We start from the raw sequence: 18,595 nt of genomic DNA, 5'->3' as shown, positions 1-18,595 counted from the left end.
TCTAGACAATGAACTTTCCTTTTCATCATGACCACGAAAAGGCAACCCTTGGAACAATAGCCATTTAATGGTTTCAATTGAAGCTTCTAATCTCTTACGATAGGCACTCATGGTTTCCGCTGTTTATTTTGATAAAGCGGTGGCAATGCTACTCATTTGATTCATGAAAAAGTTCATAGCAATCACAGCATTATTGTGAGCACTCTTGTGTCCACCAACATGCTTTACAATTGTGTCTCTTCTAATTCAACGTCTGAAACCTCCATTAACAAAAGCATCCACTCCCGATGTGTTACCATCCTTAAATAGATAGCAAATGAAACAAAAGGCAACATCTTTCTCAACACTATACTTAAGCCATGTTGGCCAAGTATCAAACCATTTAACATTAAATCGACGTTTTTTCGGCCCAAAAAGTGTTTGAGGAAACGCATGATCTTTAGGTTGACATGGCTTTCTTTGAATGTATGTTCTCCGCACTAAATCCCTATCATCGGGATGAAAATCACACATCCTTCTTCTTTTCCCGGGGTCTTGTGGAAGATTAATAATATGAAGTGCACTTAAGCTTCCTTCACCAATTTGAGCACTAGGATCCCAACCACCTTGGGGAAAAGATTGCCCATCTTCATTTTGAGGGAAATTGTGAGATGGGGAAGAATGTTGTTCACTAGCATGATGTAAAGTTGAACTTGGTTCACTTTCTTGAAAGGGTAAATCATTTTGTGGAGGAGGAGTATCATTTTGTGGAGGAGGAGGATCATTTTGTGGAGGAGGAGGATTTAGAGTACGCACTTTTTTAGTAAAAAAACTTGAAATATCTCGAGTTGTTTTTCTTTTCATTCTGAAATTGAATTTAAAGGTTGAATTAGATAAATCATACAAGAAGGGTTCTCTCAAGGTTATTAAAGCTAATAATATCATCAAAACAACGCCCATTAACCTCAATTTTAGTCCACCCTTCAACCCCAAATCTCCAAATTAGCGACTCCCAACTAAATTTCAAACCTAGAACAACATAATCACCATTCTCAATAGCTAATAAGAAGGTTGGACAACTATTATCATTTATCAATTAAATAGAAATAATACTATAAATCCATAATAGGGCTCAAATGGTCAAATATCGGCAACAACTCACATTCACAAATCACAACATTCAAGCTTTAATAAAATCATATAGATAATCAAGCTCTGATAAAATCAAGAAATTTCACCCAAAAAAATAAAAAAAAAACAACTCATACATTGATATACTGTCATATGCTTGAATAACAATAATCAAACAGATAAATCGATTCAAAGAAAGGCAGAGACAGCTAATTCGAATCATATTCAAATCATAATATTCTACCATAATCAAGAGAAAACACCGATAATTTCAAGAAATCATAATTTCTGCAAATAAAATATAATTGAATAAATAAGATCAGATAATATATTAATACCTCCATAATCAATCAAATCTGCAAAAAGTTAAGAAATAACCGCGAAATAATTGAACCAAATAATTCATTGTATAATTAAATAAAGAATTTGAAGAACAATTAATTGAGTAATTTGAAGAACGAAAAATTATTTCCATTTGGTAAAAGAAATCTGATCGAGGAGAAGAAGAGTAGAAGACATGGGTTAAGACTTAACAGGAGAGAGAAAGGAACTAACCTCAAAAAAATCGAATTTCCACAAAGGAGGGGAGCCACTGCACAGACAGACTCACATCACTCATAGGCAATGGCGCCTCACGTTTGACGCCTGACGGAGGAGCACGAAAAGGCAGCCGGTGATTCAATGAACGGCGACGGGGGCACGGGGCTGCGATTTGGGCGAACTTTGAGGCTTAGGGTTTCAATTTGGGGGAATTGGGGAAATGTTCTGAGTTTTCTAAATTGAAAGTGAGGTTGTAAAGGAAAAAAAAAGTTCGTGAGTAATGGGATTCGAACCCACATCTCGTGTGTGGTAGGATGGGAAAAAAACCACTAGGCTGCAAGCTAAACATCTTAATACTTAGTTTTTTTTTTATAAAATAATAGGTGGTCCGCGGACCCACTATGATTACACGTGGGTCTGCCACTGGCTATGCCAGTTAGGAAAATTCTTAGGTTAAACAAAGCACATAGTGAAGTAGTTGAAGAGGAAAACAGTCCACAACCTAGGACCATTCATCTTACAAAAACAGGGAAGGAAAAACTAGCTAAGTTTGGAATATATGCATCTGGTAGTGGGGGGGGGGGGGGGGAGGCAAAGGGGAAAGCTAAGGCAAAGGGGAAAGGGAAAGATTTGGTGTTTGAATATGACCCTGAAGATGATGGGAGTGCATCTGAGTACTCAAGTTCAGAGTATAGTGAAGATGATTTGAATTGGGAACCTAGAGAAGAAGAATTTGATGAAGGTGATGAAGAGTGGTTTATTCAAACATCAGGGCATATTCTTGAGAAGGTGAATAAGAGTCTTACAAAGGGTCTTGGGAGTGAAAAAGATCAGGGGATAGAGAAAGCTCCCAGGTCACAATTGAATGAGGATCTGGACATAGGTCATATCCAGTCAAAGGAAGAGGGTGAGGCTAATTCTAATGACTCCAGAAGTGTGGTTGGTTTTCATGAAGAAATTGACAATGCTCCATGATTTAATGCAACTGTAGACTTCAACAAACTTTTAGATCTGAAGTTAAAGCAGAAGTTCAGTAATGCTTCAGTTTTGAGAAAGGCATTGAGGTTGCATGCTGTTCAAAACAGGTATGAGTTTTACTATTTTCATAATGATAACACTAGGATTACATTGCAATGTAGGTCAAGATGTGACTATAGGTTTAATAGCTACACCTGTAGGATGCCTGCATGCACTTGTGTGGGTGGAGTGAAGTGTTATTTTAAGGTCCATGCTAGGAAATTGGTTAAGCAACAAACCTCGCAAATTAAAAGCTTGAAGTTGAAACACACTTGCATTAGGATCAAGAAAAATAGGATGATAACAGCTGAGTACAGAGTGGAGAGATACTTGGAATATTTTAGAAGTAACCTTAAACAGTATAGGGATAGGGTCCTGAATGACTTTGGAATAGAAGTTAGTTATTTCAAGGCCTGACTAGCAAGGTGCAGGGCTAAGCTGCTTACTTTGGATCAGCTAGGGAACAGTATGCTAGGGTTTGGGACTATGGGAAAGCAGTTATGAGGTATAACCCTGAATCTGGTTGCAATGTGGTTGTTGTTGGTATTGACCAGCCTGAGCCACCTCTATTTCTAAGGATGTTCATATGTTTGAGGCCTTTGAGAGACGGGTTTTTGAGGGGTTGTAGGCCACTCATTGGTGTGGATGGCTGCCACCTTAAAGGTGCTTACCCATGACAAATTATGGTTGTTGTGGCTAAGGATGGAAATAACAGCCTATTCCCTATAGCATGGGCTATAGTGGAGATAGAAAATAAAGAAACTTGGGTGTGGTTATTTGAGTCTCTACTTGAGATGCTTGGTGGGGATCAAGGAGCTGGCTTCACCTTCATGTTTGATAGACAAAAGGTATGGTTTTCTTTTCTTATCTTTCATTTTTTCTTTGTTTAATGTCATGCAACCATTTAGTTACAAAGTTGAGCTATCTTTGGCAGGGTTTGATTGAAGCCATGGCTGAAGTTGTACCAAAGGCGGCCGAGGTTCATTTTTGTGTAAGGAACATATGGGCCAACTTTAAGCTCAAATTTACTAGAACAGTGTTCAAAGAACTATTCTGGAGTGCAGCAAGGGTAACAACTTTTGTAAGTTCCTACTTTGTTTATTTGTGCAACATGTTCCTACTTTGTTTACCTATGTTGTCATTTAGTTAGTCTGAATGTGGTTGTTGTTGGTTGTGTATGAAAATTATCAATTTGAGTTTGAGACACAAATGGACTCAATCAAATTCATGTCTGAAGAGGCTTATGAGTATTTGTAAAACATCCCCACTCATCATTGGTGTAGATATGCTTTCACACCAAACTGCAAGTCTAACATATTGTTGAACAACATGTGTGAGACTTTCAATGCAGTGATAAGGGATGCAAGAGACAAGCCTATCCTCACCCAGATGGAATGGATGAGGAGATACATGATGCATAGGAACAATGAGAAGTGGGAGGATTCAAAGCACATGACAGGCAACTTGGTGCCATATGTGAGGAAGTTGTTGGAGATGATTTAGTATGTAGCTAGGTCTTGTGTAGTGCAACCATCAAGGGGGGAAACGTATGAGGTGCAGCTGAAAGATGACAAGGTGTTAGTTGACTTAGCTAACTGCACTTGCAGTTATTACCACTGGGAATTAACTGGAATTCCCTCTGTGCATGCATATGCCTGCATATTGGACAGTAGGGCAGACATAGAAGCATATGTTCATAGCTACTACAATCTGGACAAGTACAGGGCAACATATGAACCCCTAGTTCAGCCTATAACCAAAGCACTGGGAAAGAGTTCAAATGAGAGAACCACAACCACTAGCAATCAAATTTCAGCCAGGGAGACCAAAAAGTAAGAAGAGAAAGTTGGAACCAGGAGAGGGGTCTTCTGCTGGGGCCCAGGCAAGCACATCTAAAAGGAAAAACCAATGCAAGAATTGTGGTGGCTTTGGGCATTATTCAAAGACATGAAAACTCCCTTCTCAACCAAATTTTGACATGCCAAAGTCAGCAGGGAGGCCACCTGTTAACTCACCTTGGGTAGAAGAGCAGAGAAAGGTGAAACAGTTAAGAGCTGCTAAAAAGGTATTTGGTCTAACATGTTGTTACTGTTATTAATCTGTTCTTTTTATCAACCTCAACTATGCTTAATACTGCTGTTATGGTTTTGACAATCTGTAGTTGGGGTAGGACCAAATAGCATTGGGAACAGGAAGTTTCCCCAGGAGCAACCAGGTTGTCTTTTTCTAAGCAAGCAGCTTCCTGATCAAAGTCAGTCAAGTCAGCCATCCAAAAAGCCATAAAAGAAAGAGCCTAAGGCCAAAGCTCAGACCAAAACTCCCTTAAGTCAATCAGCAACAAGTGCAACACCAAGTGGAGTGATTACCAAGGCAAAGCTTCAAACTTACAACAAGATGAATCTGACTCAGTGATGTTTTAATGAATTCAGTCCTTAGAACAATATTATCAGTTTTTGTAATGCAATGAATGCCTCTTAACTTATTATGAACAGTAGTTTTATTTCTTAGTTTCTGAACATTTTTACAACACTACTTTTGTAAGGCTCTGAATGCCTCTAAACTTAATATATTTGAAGGGAAAGTGTTGTTTGAAATAGTTGTTTATAACTTAATTTATTTGGAGGCAAAGCTTCAAACTTACGTTGCATTGTTCAAAGCAAATTTTTTTTTAAAAAAAGGTACAAACATAAGCAACCCTTAAATTCATTACAACTTAGGAAAAGATTCAACACTAAACAACCCTAACTATTACACATAGCCCACACAATGACATTGCAACACCAATGATTTTGGTAACAGAAACAGCATAGTCCAAGGAGGACATCTTTCCTTGCTTGACTTCTCTGTTCATTTTCTTCCTGTCAGCAGTTAAGGCCTTGTACCTCATCTTCAGATTGTCAATTTCATTTAACAAGCACCTCCTTTGTTCATTGATATCATCAACTTCCCTTTTCAATTCATTAACTTCACCATTCAGCAGCTTCTTGTCCAACAACAGGTTGTTAATAACCTGTGTTTGCCACTCTGTTCCATCAGATTGATCAACCCATTGAAACGCCTTGCACCCCCTTGTTTTCTGTAATTGGATCAAAAAACTTGCAGGATCTGAACTTCATCCCTGGGTTCTCCCTAGTCCAGCTAGTAAGCTTTGATATTGGCAAACCACATTGGCATTTTTGGTCCTTTGAAGGAGACAAGCTAATAAATGACATAACTTGCATTGATTTCACATAAAAAAAACCACCTTCAATGATGTGTATACAAACTAATTCACATTCTACAACACTAATTTTGATTATAATTACCTAATACAAAAACCCCCAATTTTGAATTCTGACGAACCCTAATTCTGAAATTGGGCAATTCAGTATTATATGCACTGATTAATCCATCAATTCGACAAAATAAGAACGAAAACTCATGCTTAAATGGCTAAAGATAATCAATTACGCATCTAATTATCAAACAAAAGGATTTCAATTAGGGCTATAATTTGTCAACTTCCGCATTATGTGCATACATACCTAATACCATCTTCAATCTCTTGCTCTTTGATGGTTATCGTGCAATCCCCTCTTCGAATTCTTGCAATTTTGTTCAAAACCTACAGATTCAAGTATAAGATTAATTGTAAAACGGAAGAACAAGGAGAATATCGTGACTAATTATAGGAAAATAAAAAAAGTATCCGTTGGAGTGGGCCTTAGTAACTGTTCCGTTAACGAAACTTGGATTTAGGTGGTAATTTCAAAATTTTAATTTTTTAAGTGGTGTTAAAATAAAAGTTTTTTTTTTGTAGAGTTGAAAATTATTTTTTGGCTTTTTTGTGGTGTTAAAATTCAAAATTTCCTAAAAATAATTTAAGATTATATTCGTTAAAAAAAAAGTTTATAAAAAAATAATTCAACTTTTTTTTTTATTTTTTATTTTTTTATTTTTATTTGTCAGATAAGGGCAGGTTTTACTACTGCACCGTTTAATCGAAGTTTACATTCTTCCTAAAATTACTCCTTTTGGACAAAGGAGAGAAAGTAGACGATTTCTATCGTCTTCACTTTTCCTCTCTCTTTCATCACTAATCATTCTAACTTTCCTTTTTCCTTTCCAATTTCTTTCCTTGTTTTTTTTTTTTTTTTTGTTTAGCTATTTTCTTCATCCAAACCTCGATTTCAATTCGTTGCTTCAATCCTCGATGTTCAAATTCTGGTAAGTTCATATGATTTTGTCTAGCTTTTTTCAATTAATTCAATTTATTAGGTTGAATTATCGATGTTGTTTGATCTTCTTTATTCGTTAATTGTTCAATCAGTTTAATGAATTTGAACTTATTTTTATCAAAATTTTAGAATTAGATGAGTTTGAATGTTAATCAAAATTATGGAATTTGTGATAGGTAGAAAACATAAATTTATTTTGAATTTCCTGTGAGGTACAGTTAATTGAATTATTGATAGTTTTAGTACGATCATATGTTTCTAAAATTCGATTGCCCAATTTGAAGGGTTTTTCTGAGTATGAACAATCGTAATTTTGATTTTTCTGTATTTAGTTTTGATTGGAAATATAAGGGTTTTAGTAAATTGAATCTATGATTGGACTGCGTGATTTGAAAGGGTCTATTTTATTGCCTATCTGTGTATTCAGCTATCGAATGAGTTTGGTCCTTAAGCAACAATTGGAATGATGGCAATATATTTGAGGGTTATATTGAATGATAAGGTGGTGGTGAAATAGTGATGATTGTTAGAAATAGGTGGAGGAAGGACTTTAGAGGGAGGGAATGCTTACTGAGGGCTATAGGGTCTTACTATCCCATTTGGGTGTAATCTGTTACTGTTCTGCAATGTTTCACATGGTCGTATTATCTTTCATAATAGTTTTTGCATTAGATATTTAATTTGGTGCCATTAATTCTAAGCGTTGTCTTAGTGTTTGAGTTATGTGCTTTAGCTATGGTAAGTTCATGGAAAATCACTTTCTTGCACTTTGGGGATTTGGGCTTATGTCCGTGAAACACTGTGAGATTTGGGATTGGAATCTGCAGCGAGCTTTGTTGTCTCTATGTTTTGACTTTTGACGTGCTATTAGACTTGAGTTAATATCTGGAGATTTCAGGAAAGTAATAACCATTGGAGATCTATCTTATGGGATTTTGGAGAGCTATCTTATGGGATTATAGAAGTAAATAATTTTGCTTGCTGGCTGTGCATATTGACTTAGTGCATGTTTGGTATGAATCTAGGAAAGAAAACGGGGTGGAGAAAAATAAGAAGAGAAAGGGTAATTGTATACCTAAGGAAAGGAACCCCTTGTATTGAATTGATTAATTGAAGATCAAAGGGGGAGGCAATTTTGTTATCATAGGGATTGTGGGGGGGGGGGGGGTGCTATTTTAACATAATTGAAGGTAAATGGTAATGGTTACCTTCTGGAAATGGAAACAACTAATTAATTCCCTTTTCACCCTTAAATACTCTATACCAACATGCTCTTATTTCTCGTATTATTTTGATTGTTTTCCATGTATATATTCGATTATGTAAGTCGTGACGTGCACAATTTTTTTTTTCTATTAGTTTGTAGAGGGTTCATGGCGCTTCTCTAAAGTAGATACTCCTAAATAGGAAGTCTTGTTTTGAGTACATATAGGCTCTGTTACATAGACTTGGCAAAATTCATCACATACCCGTGTCGACACAACACGACATCGACACGAGTATAAAATCTGGCATCGACTCAGTGGAATGCACTTGGACCGGATTATAAAAAGGCGCTAGGTGATTAAGGTAGAGCGCCTTTTTTGCTCTAAGTGAGGTGCATTCAAAGATGCACACCTAAGGCGCATGAGGCGCACCATGAGGCGCACATAGGCAAATTTCTTTAATGTTTTACATTGTGCGCCTCACTTCAAAGAGTCTTAAAGCCTCTTTTTACATTGACTCTGCACTGCTAGTTGTACAAATCTACAAACTCTAGATCTAAATATTGGCTCATCCATTCATGAGAAACTGGGAGAGAACCAGAAAAAAGAAAAAGAATAATAAGAAATACAGTTGTAAACACGAAAACCAGTGAGATTGAAAAGGTGGGAAACAGTTTTTAAGGTATAACGGTTATGTATTTTCTTATAGATAATCGAGGGTATATAAGTAATTACATGTATGTATGGGCAAATGTATATCTTGAATTTAGAGTATTATCATTCGATGATCAAATAATAACACTAATACCATAAATGCATGTAGTGGTATTATATATGTATACAGTGGTACTAACTCAATATATAGTACCGCTGTATCTAAGGTTCCCATCATGTGATGACAATTTGACCAAAAGATTGGTGGGCTCCACCCATCTAACTCTCAACCTTTCTCTCTCTTTCATGTGTTTTAACAATTATAATTTTTGATATGTTTTTATACATTCATATCAAACCTCCATTTGTACTTCCTCAAAAGTGGTTGGTGAAACTAATGGGTGAGGAGAGAGATGACGTTACCACTATTCTTGGTTTACGTGAAAAAAGTCTTGATTCGCATATTTTGATTAAAAAATGTATGGTTAAAGTTTTAAGGGTCCACATGACTTTAAAGGATCAAACTTTGAAATCGAATTAGAAAAAATGGGCCATAAATGCCCAAAACTAATGTTTTATTTAGGAAAATTTGTAAAAAAAAAAATGTAAAAGCTTTATTGTAAAAGAAAACTTGATTGTGAAATTTTTTTGTTGAACACAACCTAATGCCTCTAATTCACTTAATTAACCTCTAATTTTTTCTAATTACCCTCTAACTCTCACTTAACCACTTAATAATTAAATTAATTTATAAAAAAAAGCCATCACCCCCACCACCAGCTAGCCACCCCCTCCTTTTCCCCCTCCCCCAATTGAGCCGCCACCACCCCCGGCAACCTACCTCCACCCCTCCCTAAACCCCAACACCAACAACCCTCCCCCTCCCTTCCACCACCACGAAACAACCCATCCTCCTATCTCCTTCCCTCTTTTTCGCCATTGTTAAACCTTCAAAACCCTAATTCCTTCATCAATGGCGCCAATCGCTCCTCACTCATACAATGATTCAACTCACCTTTTCACAACCCACATCTCACTCTCTCTCTTCATCGACTTCTCTTCCTCAATAATCCATTCCACCAGACTCCTCTTTCTCTCCTCTCCTTTCTCCAGCGACCTCTCATTCGATACTCGCGCTCTTTCCATCACTTCCATACCAAAACGCATATTCCACTTTCTCTCTCCTCTGAAATTGACCCCATTAAAAGTGCCGTCTTACTGTTACTTTCTCGGATCAATCCAAGTTTCTGGTTTCACTTGAAACTTCGCCTAATTCTTTTGCGCTTCCATGGGCTGACACCTCCTCATACTTTCAATCAAACGTCGCCGTTTGTTTATACTCAAGGCGATTCATGCTCGGTCGATTTTTAGAGAGGGGGGAGGGTTGCAGCGGGGGTAAGGGGGAAAGGGAGGAGGGTCAGCCGACGGTGGAGGTAGGTCGTTGGGGGTGGGGGCGGCTGCCAGGGACGGGGAAAGGGAGGGGGTGGTGGTTTTAATATTTTAATTATAAATTAATTAATTTATTAAATGGTTAAGTGAGAGTTAGAGGGTAATTAGAAGAAACTAGAAAATAATTAAGTGTATTAGAGGCACTAGGTTGTCTTCAACAAAAAATTTTCAAAATCAGGTTTTGTTTTACGATAAAGCTTTGAAAATGACTTTTTTTTTTCGCAAAATGGTGCTTTTAAAAGGTTTTTAATTGACAAATTTTCCTTTTATTTAGCGGGATGTTAAAGTAGATAATAAGTCAAAATTACAATGGTACCATGCGGAATAAAAATAAAAATTGGGTACCAAATGGAAAAGCCCAAAGTACAATGATACCAAATGGAAAATCCCTTTATTAGTTTATGGAAATTGGACAAGTGGACACTTTGTTTTCTTGTATTTATTTCAACAGTGACTTTTTTTTAAATATTTTTTTTTCTTTAATGTAATTGATAGTATAAAAGAAGATTAATTATTGTTTTTGTTATTAGATTTCCTTAACGTAATGAAATTTATATAATATTTTATACACTAATTTCTGTGTGCCTGTGTCCTCTTACCCGATTTCGAATCTCGAATAGTCCCCATGTCCCAATTTTTTGGAATCGCCGTACTGGACACTTGGATTTATACCCATACGCGATATTCTTAGGCGAGTCCATGTAAAATAGCTTATACATTAATTGTCGTGTGCCCATGTCCCCATACCTGTATCCGAATCCCGGATAGAGTTCCCGTGTCCCAATATTTTGGAATTTCCATACTGGACTCTCGGATTTCTACCCATACCCAACACTCCTTCTTTACTTAGTCTAGGATGAATTATATTTAATCATGGGGTGACTTTTGATTGCCATTGAGGTGGCTTTCTGACAAACATGGAACAACCAATCGATAAGTTGACCTATACATCATCATGTTGTGACTTTTAGTATGGCCTACACAGTATAATTTTTGATAGTCTAAGTTGGATTCTTATTAGTTGCTCTTCCCCATTCAATCTACCATGCGGAGTATTTGTAATGGCCTTCATATTTGTTGCTTATAGGGGATCTCAGGACCAAGAATCACAATCTCGTCCACAGGATGCTCCTTCACAATCATGGTACCCTCCCTTTGTAGCCAATTCCTCAAGTTATTCTCGACCATCAACAGCTGGTAGCAATGCTCCTAGCAGCTATAATGTACAGAGACCTTTTGAACGGCCACAGTCTCCTTTGCATGTCTCACCTGCTGAAGCTGCTGGAATAATTTCATCATTGAAGGACAAGAGGTAATCATCTTTGTCTGTCGATTTGTTTATTTATACTGATTGGCTGTATCATGTAAGTGTGGGGCATATAATGGAAAAGGACTGAATTGGTATTCGTGGAGTGGTATTTTGAATTTTCATCTACCCAAGTGGTTCAGCCACTGGGTGGGTTAAGGCTTGGTGATGGAGAATATTTGTAATCCTAATATCCAATTTGTTTCTAATATCTAGTTAATTAGCTTCTGGTGGAATGTGTATACTGTATAGCTGAACACAACATAAATACTGATATAGCTCTGTCCCTAGTTTTCTAACTTCAATTGAATAAAATGTTTTAACTTAATAATATGAAAAGACCCCTATATTTGTGTATGTCTACCACAGCCACAGAGTCACAGGCATAATATTAACAAATATTCCAAATAAAGCATATATTTTGGAATCACCCTAGTAAATTCCTAATAGTAGTGTTCAGTAAGGTTGTGTTGGATGTTAGCTTTTAGCTTTAGAGGTAGCACTTCACAAAAACTAATAAAACTAGCACTTGGGAGTTGTGGTTGGCAAAAGCTACAAATTTAAGTTCAAACTAATATATATATATATATATATATATATATATATATATATATATATATATATATATATATATATATATATATATATATATAATGTACCTCCTTATATTTTATTTTTTAAAGATGAGACATTTTCAAATTTACACTATTCACCGATTGGACAATCTATAATTTTTGTTCATTTTTTTCGCAATGAAAACATAGTTTCCAAATATCCCCCTTTTTTTTTTTGGAAACACAAATATCACTTTTTTATAAAAAATAAAAATAATTTTAGGTAATGATGATTAATGTATTGAGAAACGAAGGAAATATTAATGGTTGAATTCTTGAATATATGCATTGGCAAGCGTGAAAAATTAAAGTATTTCATCTAAATAAAGAGGAAGCACTTATGTATCAAACAACAACTTTGATAGCTAACTTTCAATGACGCCACCCGCTCACCAATCTAGGTAGTAGAATAACCAATATCTACTACAAAAGCTAATTTAAGATTATCAATTATCAATCGAGAAGTAGTTGAAGAGTAACATAAAATAAGGCTGGTTGTCTAGAACTCATCCATGTTACTAGATCCCCAAGAAATATTTAAAGTGTGTGCTCTAATGCTTTTGTTCTTTTTTTGACCCTTTCATTTGTTATCAGCACCAATAAGGTGCAAGGTGCTACGTCCACTTTCCTTTCCTCTAGCTAATACTCGTACTTGTTATTAATATTTTTTGGGTTTGTTTGGAATGGTTAAGTGTTTGCCTATGATTTTGGCCTTTCTTCATGTGAAAACTGTCTAGTATAGTATTAATACATGATGCTAATATATCTCTCTTCGTGTATTTGGCCCATACGAATTGCAACAATTTGGCTTTCAACGTCAAAGAAAACTTTGATAGCATATGTTCTTAACTATGTATAAACTAACATAACTATGTGAGATCTTGTTAGATTTATCAGTCAATCAAAGCCTTAGTCCCTTAAGTGGGGTCGGCTACATGAACCAAAAGTGATTATTTCGTGTAGTCATCGACAAAATCTTCCTCCTCCATCCCTTACGATCCAATGCTTCATCCTCATGCAAATCCATATACTTCATATCCTTCCTAATTCCTTCCAACCAAGTCATTTTCGGTCTCCCTCTCCCTCTTTTAACCCCTCCACGGTCCCACTTTTCCACTCTTCGTGTTGATGCACCCTCGGGTCTCCGTCTTGTTAGGTTTATCAGAGTGTGAATATTGAACCTATCAATGTTTTTAGTTTTACGCATAATTAATGTTTTATCTATGGTCAAAGCAGTACTTTGGAGACTGAAAGTCTGTTGTTGTCACTATGGGACCAAGGAAATATTTAGCTGACCTTGCATGACTGTAATTACTATGTGGCACACTTGTTTATCGAGGCTTATTAGTATCTGAGTAGAGCAGCAGGAGAGTGTGACTTATGGATTTGAGGATGTCCATGTGAATTCCATGCCAAAATGTACATAAGGAAGAAGCTGTGATAATTATAGAGAAATAATATTTATAGTGATAGATTAACCCTGGGATCTTGGTAGGCCTTTAATGTTTGTCTTCTTGCTCGTTAGCTGAATTCCTTTTTTGCTTGGAACTGATGAATTCACCTTTTCTGTCCTTTATTACAGTGCTGATGAGCTTCGGAAACTTTTGACTGACAAAGAGGCCTACAACCAATTTTTACTTGCTCTTGATCAAGTCAAGGCTCAAAATAATGTGAGTGATCCAGGATGCTTTTATTTAACTTAATGTGTCGTTCTTTTTTTTAGTGACCAACTCTGAAAACTTTGTATCATCAAATTTGTACTTCAAGCTTCCTCAATGTTTAGTTTCAAGGTGTATCTCTTGCTTCATTTTTAAGTTGGTGTTGTATGTTGTCTTGGAGACCCTAATAATTGAATCAATTGTTTAGGTCCTATGTTAGATGTAGTATATTCAGTCCTTTCTAAGAGAATGTTAGAGTTCAAAACATCAAAAGAGCATCTGGATAAGGATACAATTCATTCAAACATGAGGAAAAGATCCATGGACAAAGAATTAACCATCCGTTGCTTCATTTATTGTTGTTGTTGATGTTAGGATTAGCTAAATACAAACAATGAACAAATGTAAGGTGCAAAAATAAAAGACAACGGAATATGAGATTTAGTGTAATAGGACAAAATACTAAACTCATTAATCAATTACTCCCTCTATTCCTAAAAGTTCTTCCCATTTCGATTGAACATGTTTAACAATGTAATATTATGACCATAAATATCTTTAGTTGCACTTAATTTAAAATATAATAATTGAATTATCTACTCATAAGATGAATCAAATAAAATCCAAAATGACTATTATGTTTTATATATTAAGTTTAATTTAGAAGATTATCTCATCTTATGAATAGTGCTAAGAATGTAGGGAGTAACAACTATTAGCAACCCTTACACCCTTTGAATTACAATTCACTCATGAACGCTAATCTTAAAAACTAAGAGAGTGTTTGATTCAAATAAATTTGGTATGAAGTATGAGTTTAGAATATATAAAACTCATAAGATGAATCAAATAAAATCCAAAATGATTATTATGTTTTATATATTAAGTTTAATTTAGAAGATTATCTCATCTTATGAATAGTGCTAAGAATGTAGGGAGTAACAACTATTAGCAACCCTTGCACCCTTTGAATTACAATTCACTCATGAACGTTAATCTTTAGAATATATAAAACCCATTATTAGTGTTTGTTTAAGAACATTTTAATTTCTAAACCCATACCTCAAATCCAGATTTGGAAACTCAAGGGGGAAGGTGGATCACATTACTTATAACACACCTAAAATTGAAAGCTTTTGTTTTGCTCCTTTTGTCCTGGTTTACTTGCATCACTTTGGCTGTACGTGCTTGTCAATGCAAAAATTTGACCATTAATATGATTCAATTTAAAATTATCAAAAAGTTAATTTTTAGAATACATACATATAGATAAACCTTGGGGTGAAAGTTCGGTATAACCCAACCAAAATAATTCGGTTTTGGAATTTTCGATCCAAATCCAAACCAAAGTTGGATTTGGTTCAATCCAAACCGAACCAAAATTCTAAAATCTTAGTTGGATCCAAACCAGAAACCGATATTTTTTTGGCCTAATTTTTTTTAATAGTTTTTTGGCCTAAGTTTTAGATCTGCACATAAAGATAAATAAAATAAAATTGTACATAGTAATAAATTGAAGTATGAGTTATAAAAAAATAAGATCCAGAAATTTTATTATATTGATAGTCTTTACAGTAATTCACCCCTAGATAAACCTAGCAACATCTTACCTACTAACTTTGTTTTCATTTAATGTTTTTCATATAATGTTAAAAAAAAAAAAAATTGGGTGTGTGAATAGTGCAAAAAGTCAAAATGATGCGTCCCCCACCCCCTCCCCAAAACTTGATAATTGGTTTTCTTTTATTTATATATTGGTAAGGATTGATAGTAAAAGTTTTGGCTTCACGATCAATCAGTTTCTCTGGGAATGAAATAGAGGGACAGGTCATGAGGGAGTTGTAACTTGTAAGTCATCATGCCTAAGGACCTTTGTTGTTGGAAATTGATTGTATCAAACATTTGCATTGATCTGATTAAAGTGGTATGGGAATCCATACCTGAATCGAACCTCAGTCTTAAAATCAGCTTAGCAAAATTTATGTGAACCGATAATACCTGATGCACATCTGGGGTTAGTTCCAATCCAATCTGGAGTCGTGCTGGATCTAAAGATTCTAAACTCTTGCAAACCCAAACAATTTATAAAGAAAACAGATTTTAACTTGTTGCGAAATAATGATCAGAATCTGATTCAAAAAACCAGTTTGCTTCTGTGGTTAATCCTGTATGTCTAAAAACAATTTGTGATGATCAAAAGTTCTCCATATTGCACTTAATATCTTCTACAATGCTTTTTTGAATGTGAAACATATAAAAGATATCTGTGCACATCTCCCAAAGCTGAAATGTAAAGCTTATTTAAAGCAACTTTCAGTGGCTTACTTTTTTTGTCTGGGAAATTTTGAGTAGTGTATACGATTAGTAGTGGGGTTAAACTTGATGATTATAGATTTAACCATCTATTTCTGAGATTTTGGATGTTTGCTCTAGATAATGTTCTGTATTTGATATAGATATTTCGTGTTTCTTGAGATTTTCTCTATTTTAAGTTTGCATCTTGGATTAGTCCCTGTCATGGTCATGTCGCATAGACTGATCCCTTATTGTGCCTTGTCTCTACATCAACCCTCTGTTGCTATAAAGCTTTTGATATTGCTTTCATGTTTCTGACCAATCTATTTTGCTGATCAGGTTAGAGATGAATTAAAGAAGGAAATGCTCCATCTTGCCAGTAAGTCAATCAAATATTTTTGATACAGGTTTTGTTAGAAATGAGTCAGTGACTTGTGATTGATGTGATGTTTACAAATTTTTTGTTCTGTTAGGTTCAAATTTGGACAAAGAGCCACAGATTGTGGAGCTGAGAAATCAAGTGAGTTTCACTCATATATTAACTTAAAAAATTAGTTTTTGTATTTGGAAAAGTTGTTGATACTTTTTCTGATCTTTATTGTATTGCTGCAGTGTAGAATCATTCGGACAACTGAGCTAGCTGCAGCCCTGGAGAAACTAAATGACTTGGAGAAAAAAAAGGAAGATCTCTTGAAGTGCTACTCTTCAGCATCTCTTCTGCACAGACTGCAAGGTAAGTATCAGCACACCATACCTGGCTATAATCTGAGTGTAGTTAGAAAGATGTGGATAGAAAAGACTTGGTCTGCCATTGTTTCTTAGATAAGGTTATATGATTTAGCATCAAGTATCGGGTTTCAGTAAAATTATAGTGTGCAAGGTTTATTGTATGGAAAGTTAATCAGAAAAATTATTATCTGCTTTTAAATTATCTTATTATATGCTGCACACTATATGCTTATTATAAGCCCAATTTATCTTATTATATGCTGTTAAATTGCAGAGGAAACGAACAAGACAGATGAAGATTCTGATAACCTTCACAGCCAATTCCTCGAAAGGGAGATTGAGCTTGCAGCATTTGTTCAGAAACACAAAAAACTGCGATCTTTGTACCATCGTCGGGCAATAACAAATCTTGCCGCTAAGACATCATGAGTCCACGAGATGTGCTAGCCTGCTGGGCTTTGATGATGTTTATTTACATAGGAGGTGGTATTTGGGTATAACTTGCATGTGCAGATTTTATTTGTAATTGTATCTTAACATTTTATACATATTTGACATACGTCACCAGTTGGTCTAATGGTAAGGGTTTGACGTCATGATTATGAGTAATCCCCATAGGCACTTCAGAGGTGGAAATCCTTACCATTCCCCATCACTTTCAATGAGTTTGAATTTAAACATACACTCATGTAAAAAGTAATTTACTATGTACAAAATCTAAGCATACATCCCTTCCCTACCTTATAAAAAGTTAAAGATACTCTTGTAAATAGTGCATGGACATTTATATCTCTAAAAATGTTCTTTTACATATTTGCTCCCATTTGATTTCAAAAGCCTTATAATTGTCTATTGAATTCCCTAAATTGATTTAAAAAGTTATGTTTTATTTCAATATGTAAATCCATCTTTTACCCTCTATTTCTTTTTGTTTTAATTTTTCTATTTAGAATTTATTAGACATTTATATTTTAAACTCAATATTTTTTACCACTTAATCAGTAAATCAAAGTAGCTTAACTAAAGTTTAGAACATTGCACAACTATACAACATCCAACACATTTATCGTCTATATGCAAATAGTTTTAATAAATATTACACAAACAGACATAAGACATAAAGAACATCAGTAATAATTCTTCTCAAAGGACTAGCTATGCCGCGCGCATCGTGCATGTTGGAATCCCTAGTTCATATAAAATTATAAGTGAATGACAAATCGGATTGAATTTGGATAGTGTGTTATTACATTTGTTACCCAAAACCCATTCATCAATTTATTTAACATATATTGTCACTTATTTTGTTTCAGATTAATTGTAATAATTTGATAGTCATATATGCAAATGCTTAACTTCGACGATTATTTATAATTATATACTTGTGTAACACTCTTTAACGTAGCAGCTTATTCATTTATATGGAAAAGGTCAAAATAAATCAATTTTGTTGTGAATTTGTTGTGTAGCTTTCATTAGCTGCTTCACAAAAGATTATATATGCAACCTAGTTCCTTGAACATAAGCAATTGTTTTTTAAGTATATTCTTAGCCCATAATAAGTAATAAATATTGTCACAAAGTGACCTAAGTTAATTAATTACAATGTTTTATAACAATCTTATTGATTTTTTTATTTATGTTTTTCATTTATTTTTTTTAGAAATTTGATATTTATGTTGAAATGGAGAAGTTGTTAACAATTTTATTTATGTTAGAAATTTGATATTTATGTTGAAATGGGGAAGTTCGTAACGACCTATGTGGTTGATTTCACCAACTATACAAATGTTTATGTTTG

The 18,595-nt window shown here is 34.9% G+C and overlaps 1 protein-coding gene across 1 annotated transcript; it reads left to right on the top strand.

Annotated features, from left to right (window-relative positions):
• The first annotated feature begins 6,598 nt into the window (after positions 1-6,598).
• Positions 6,599-17,615, top strand: LOC110704335 (vacuolar protein-sorting-associated protein 37 homolog 1-like). Its single transcript, XM_021882125.1, has 7 exons — positions 6,599-6,873; positions 11,280-11,504; positions 13,695-13,782; positions 16,405-16,444; positions 16,539-16,585; positions 16,678-16,798; positions 17,069-17,615. Exons 1-7 carry the CDS (start codon positions 6,860-6,862, stop codon positions 17,221-17,223), a joined length of 690 nt encoding a protein of 229 aa, XP_021737817.1. The 5' UTR covers positions 6,599-6,859; the 3' UTR covers positions 17,224-17,615.
• Positions 17,616-18,595: the final 980 nt, after the last annotated feature.

The sequence above is a fragment of the Chenopodium quinoa genome, unplaced genomic scaffold, assembly GCF_001683475.1.
Source record: "Chenopodium quinoa cultivar QQ74 unplaced genomic scaffold, ASM168347v1, whole genome shotgun sequence".
Classification (NCBI taxonomy): Eukaryota; Viridiplantae; Streptophyta; class Magnoliopsida; order Caryophyllales; family Amaranthaceae; genus Chenopodium; species Chenopodium quinoa.
The sequence above is the reverse complement of the archived record's forward strand: the minus strand, read 5'-3'. Positions and strand labels throughout refer to the sequence as shown.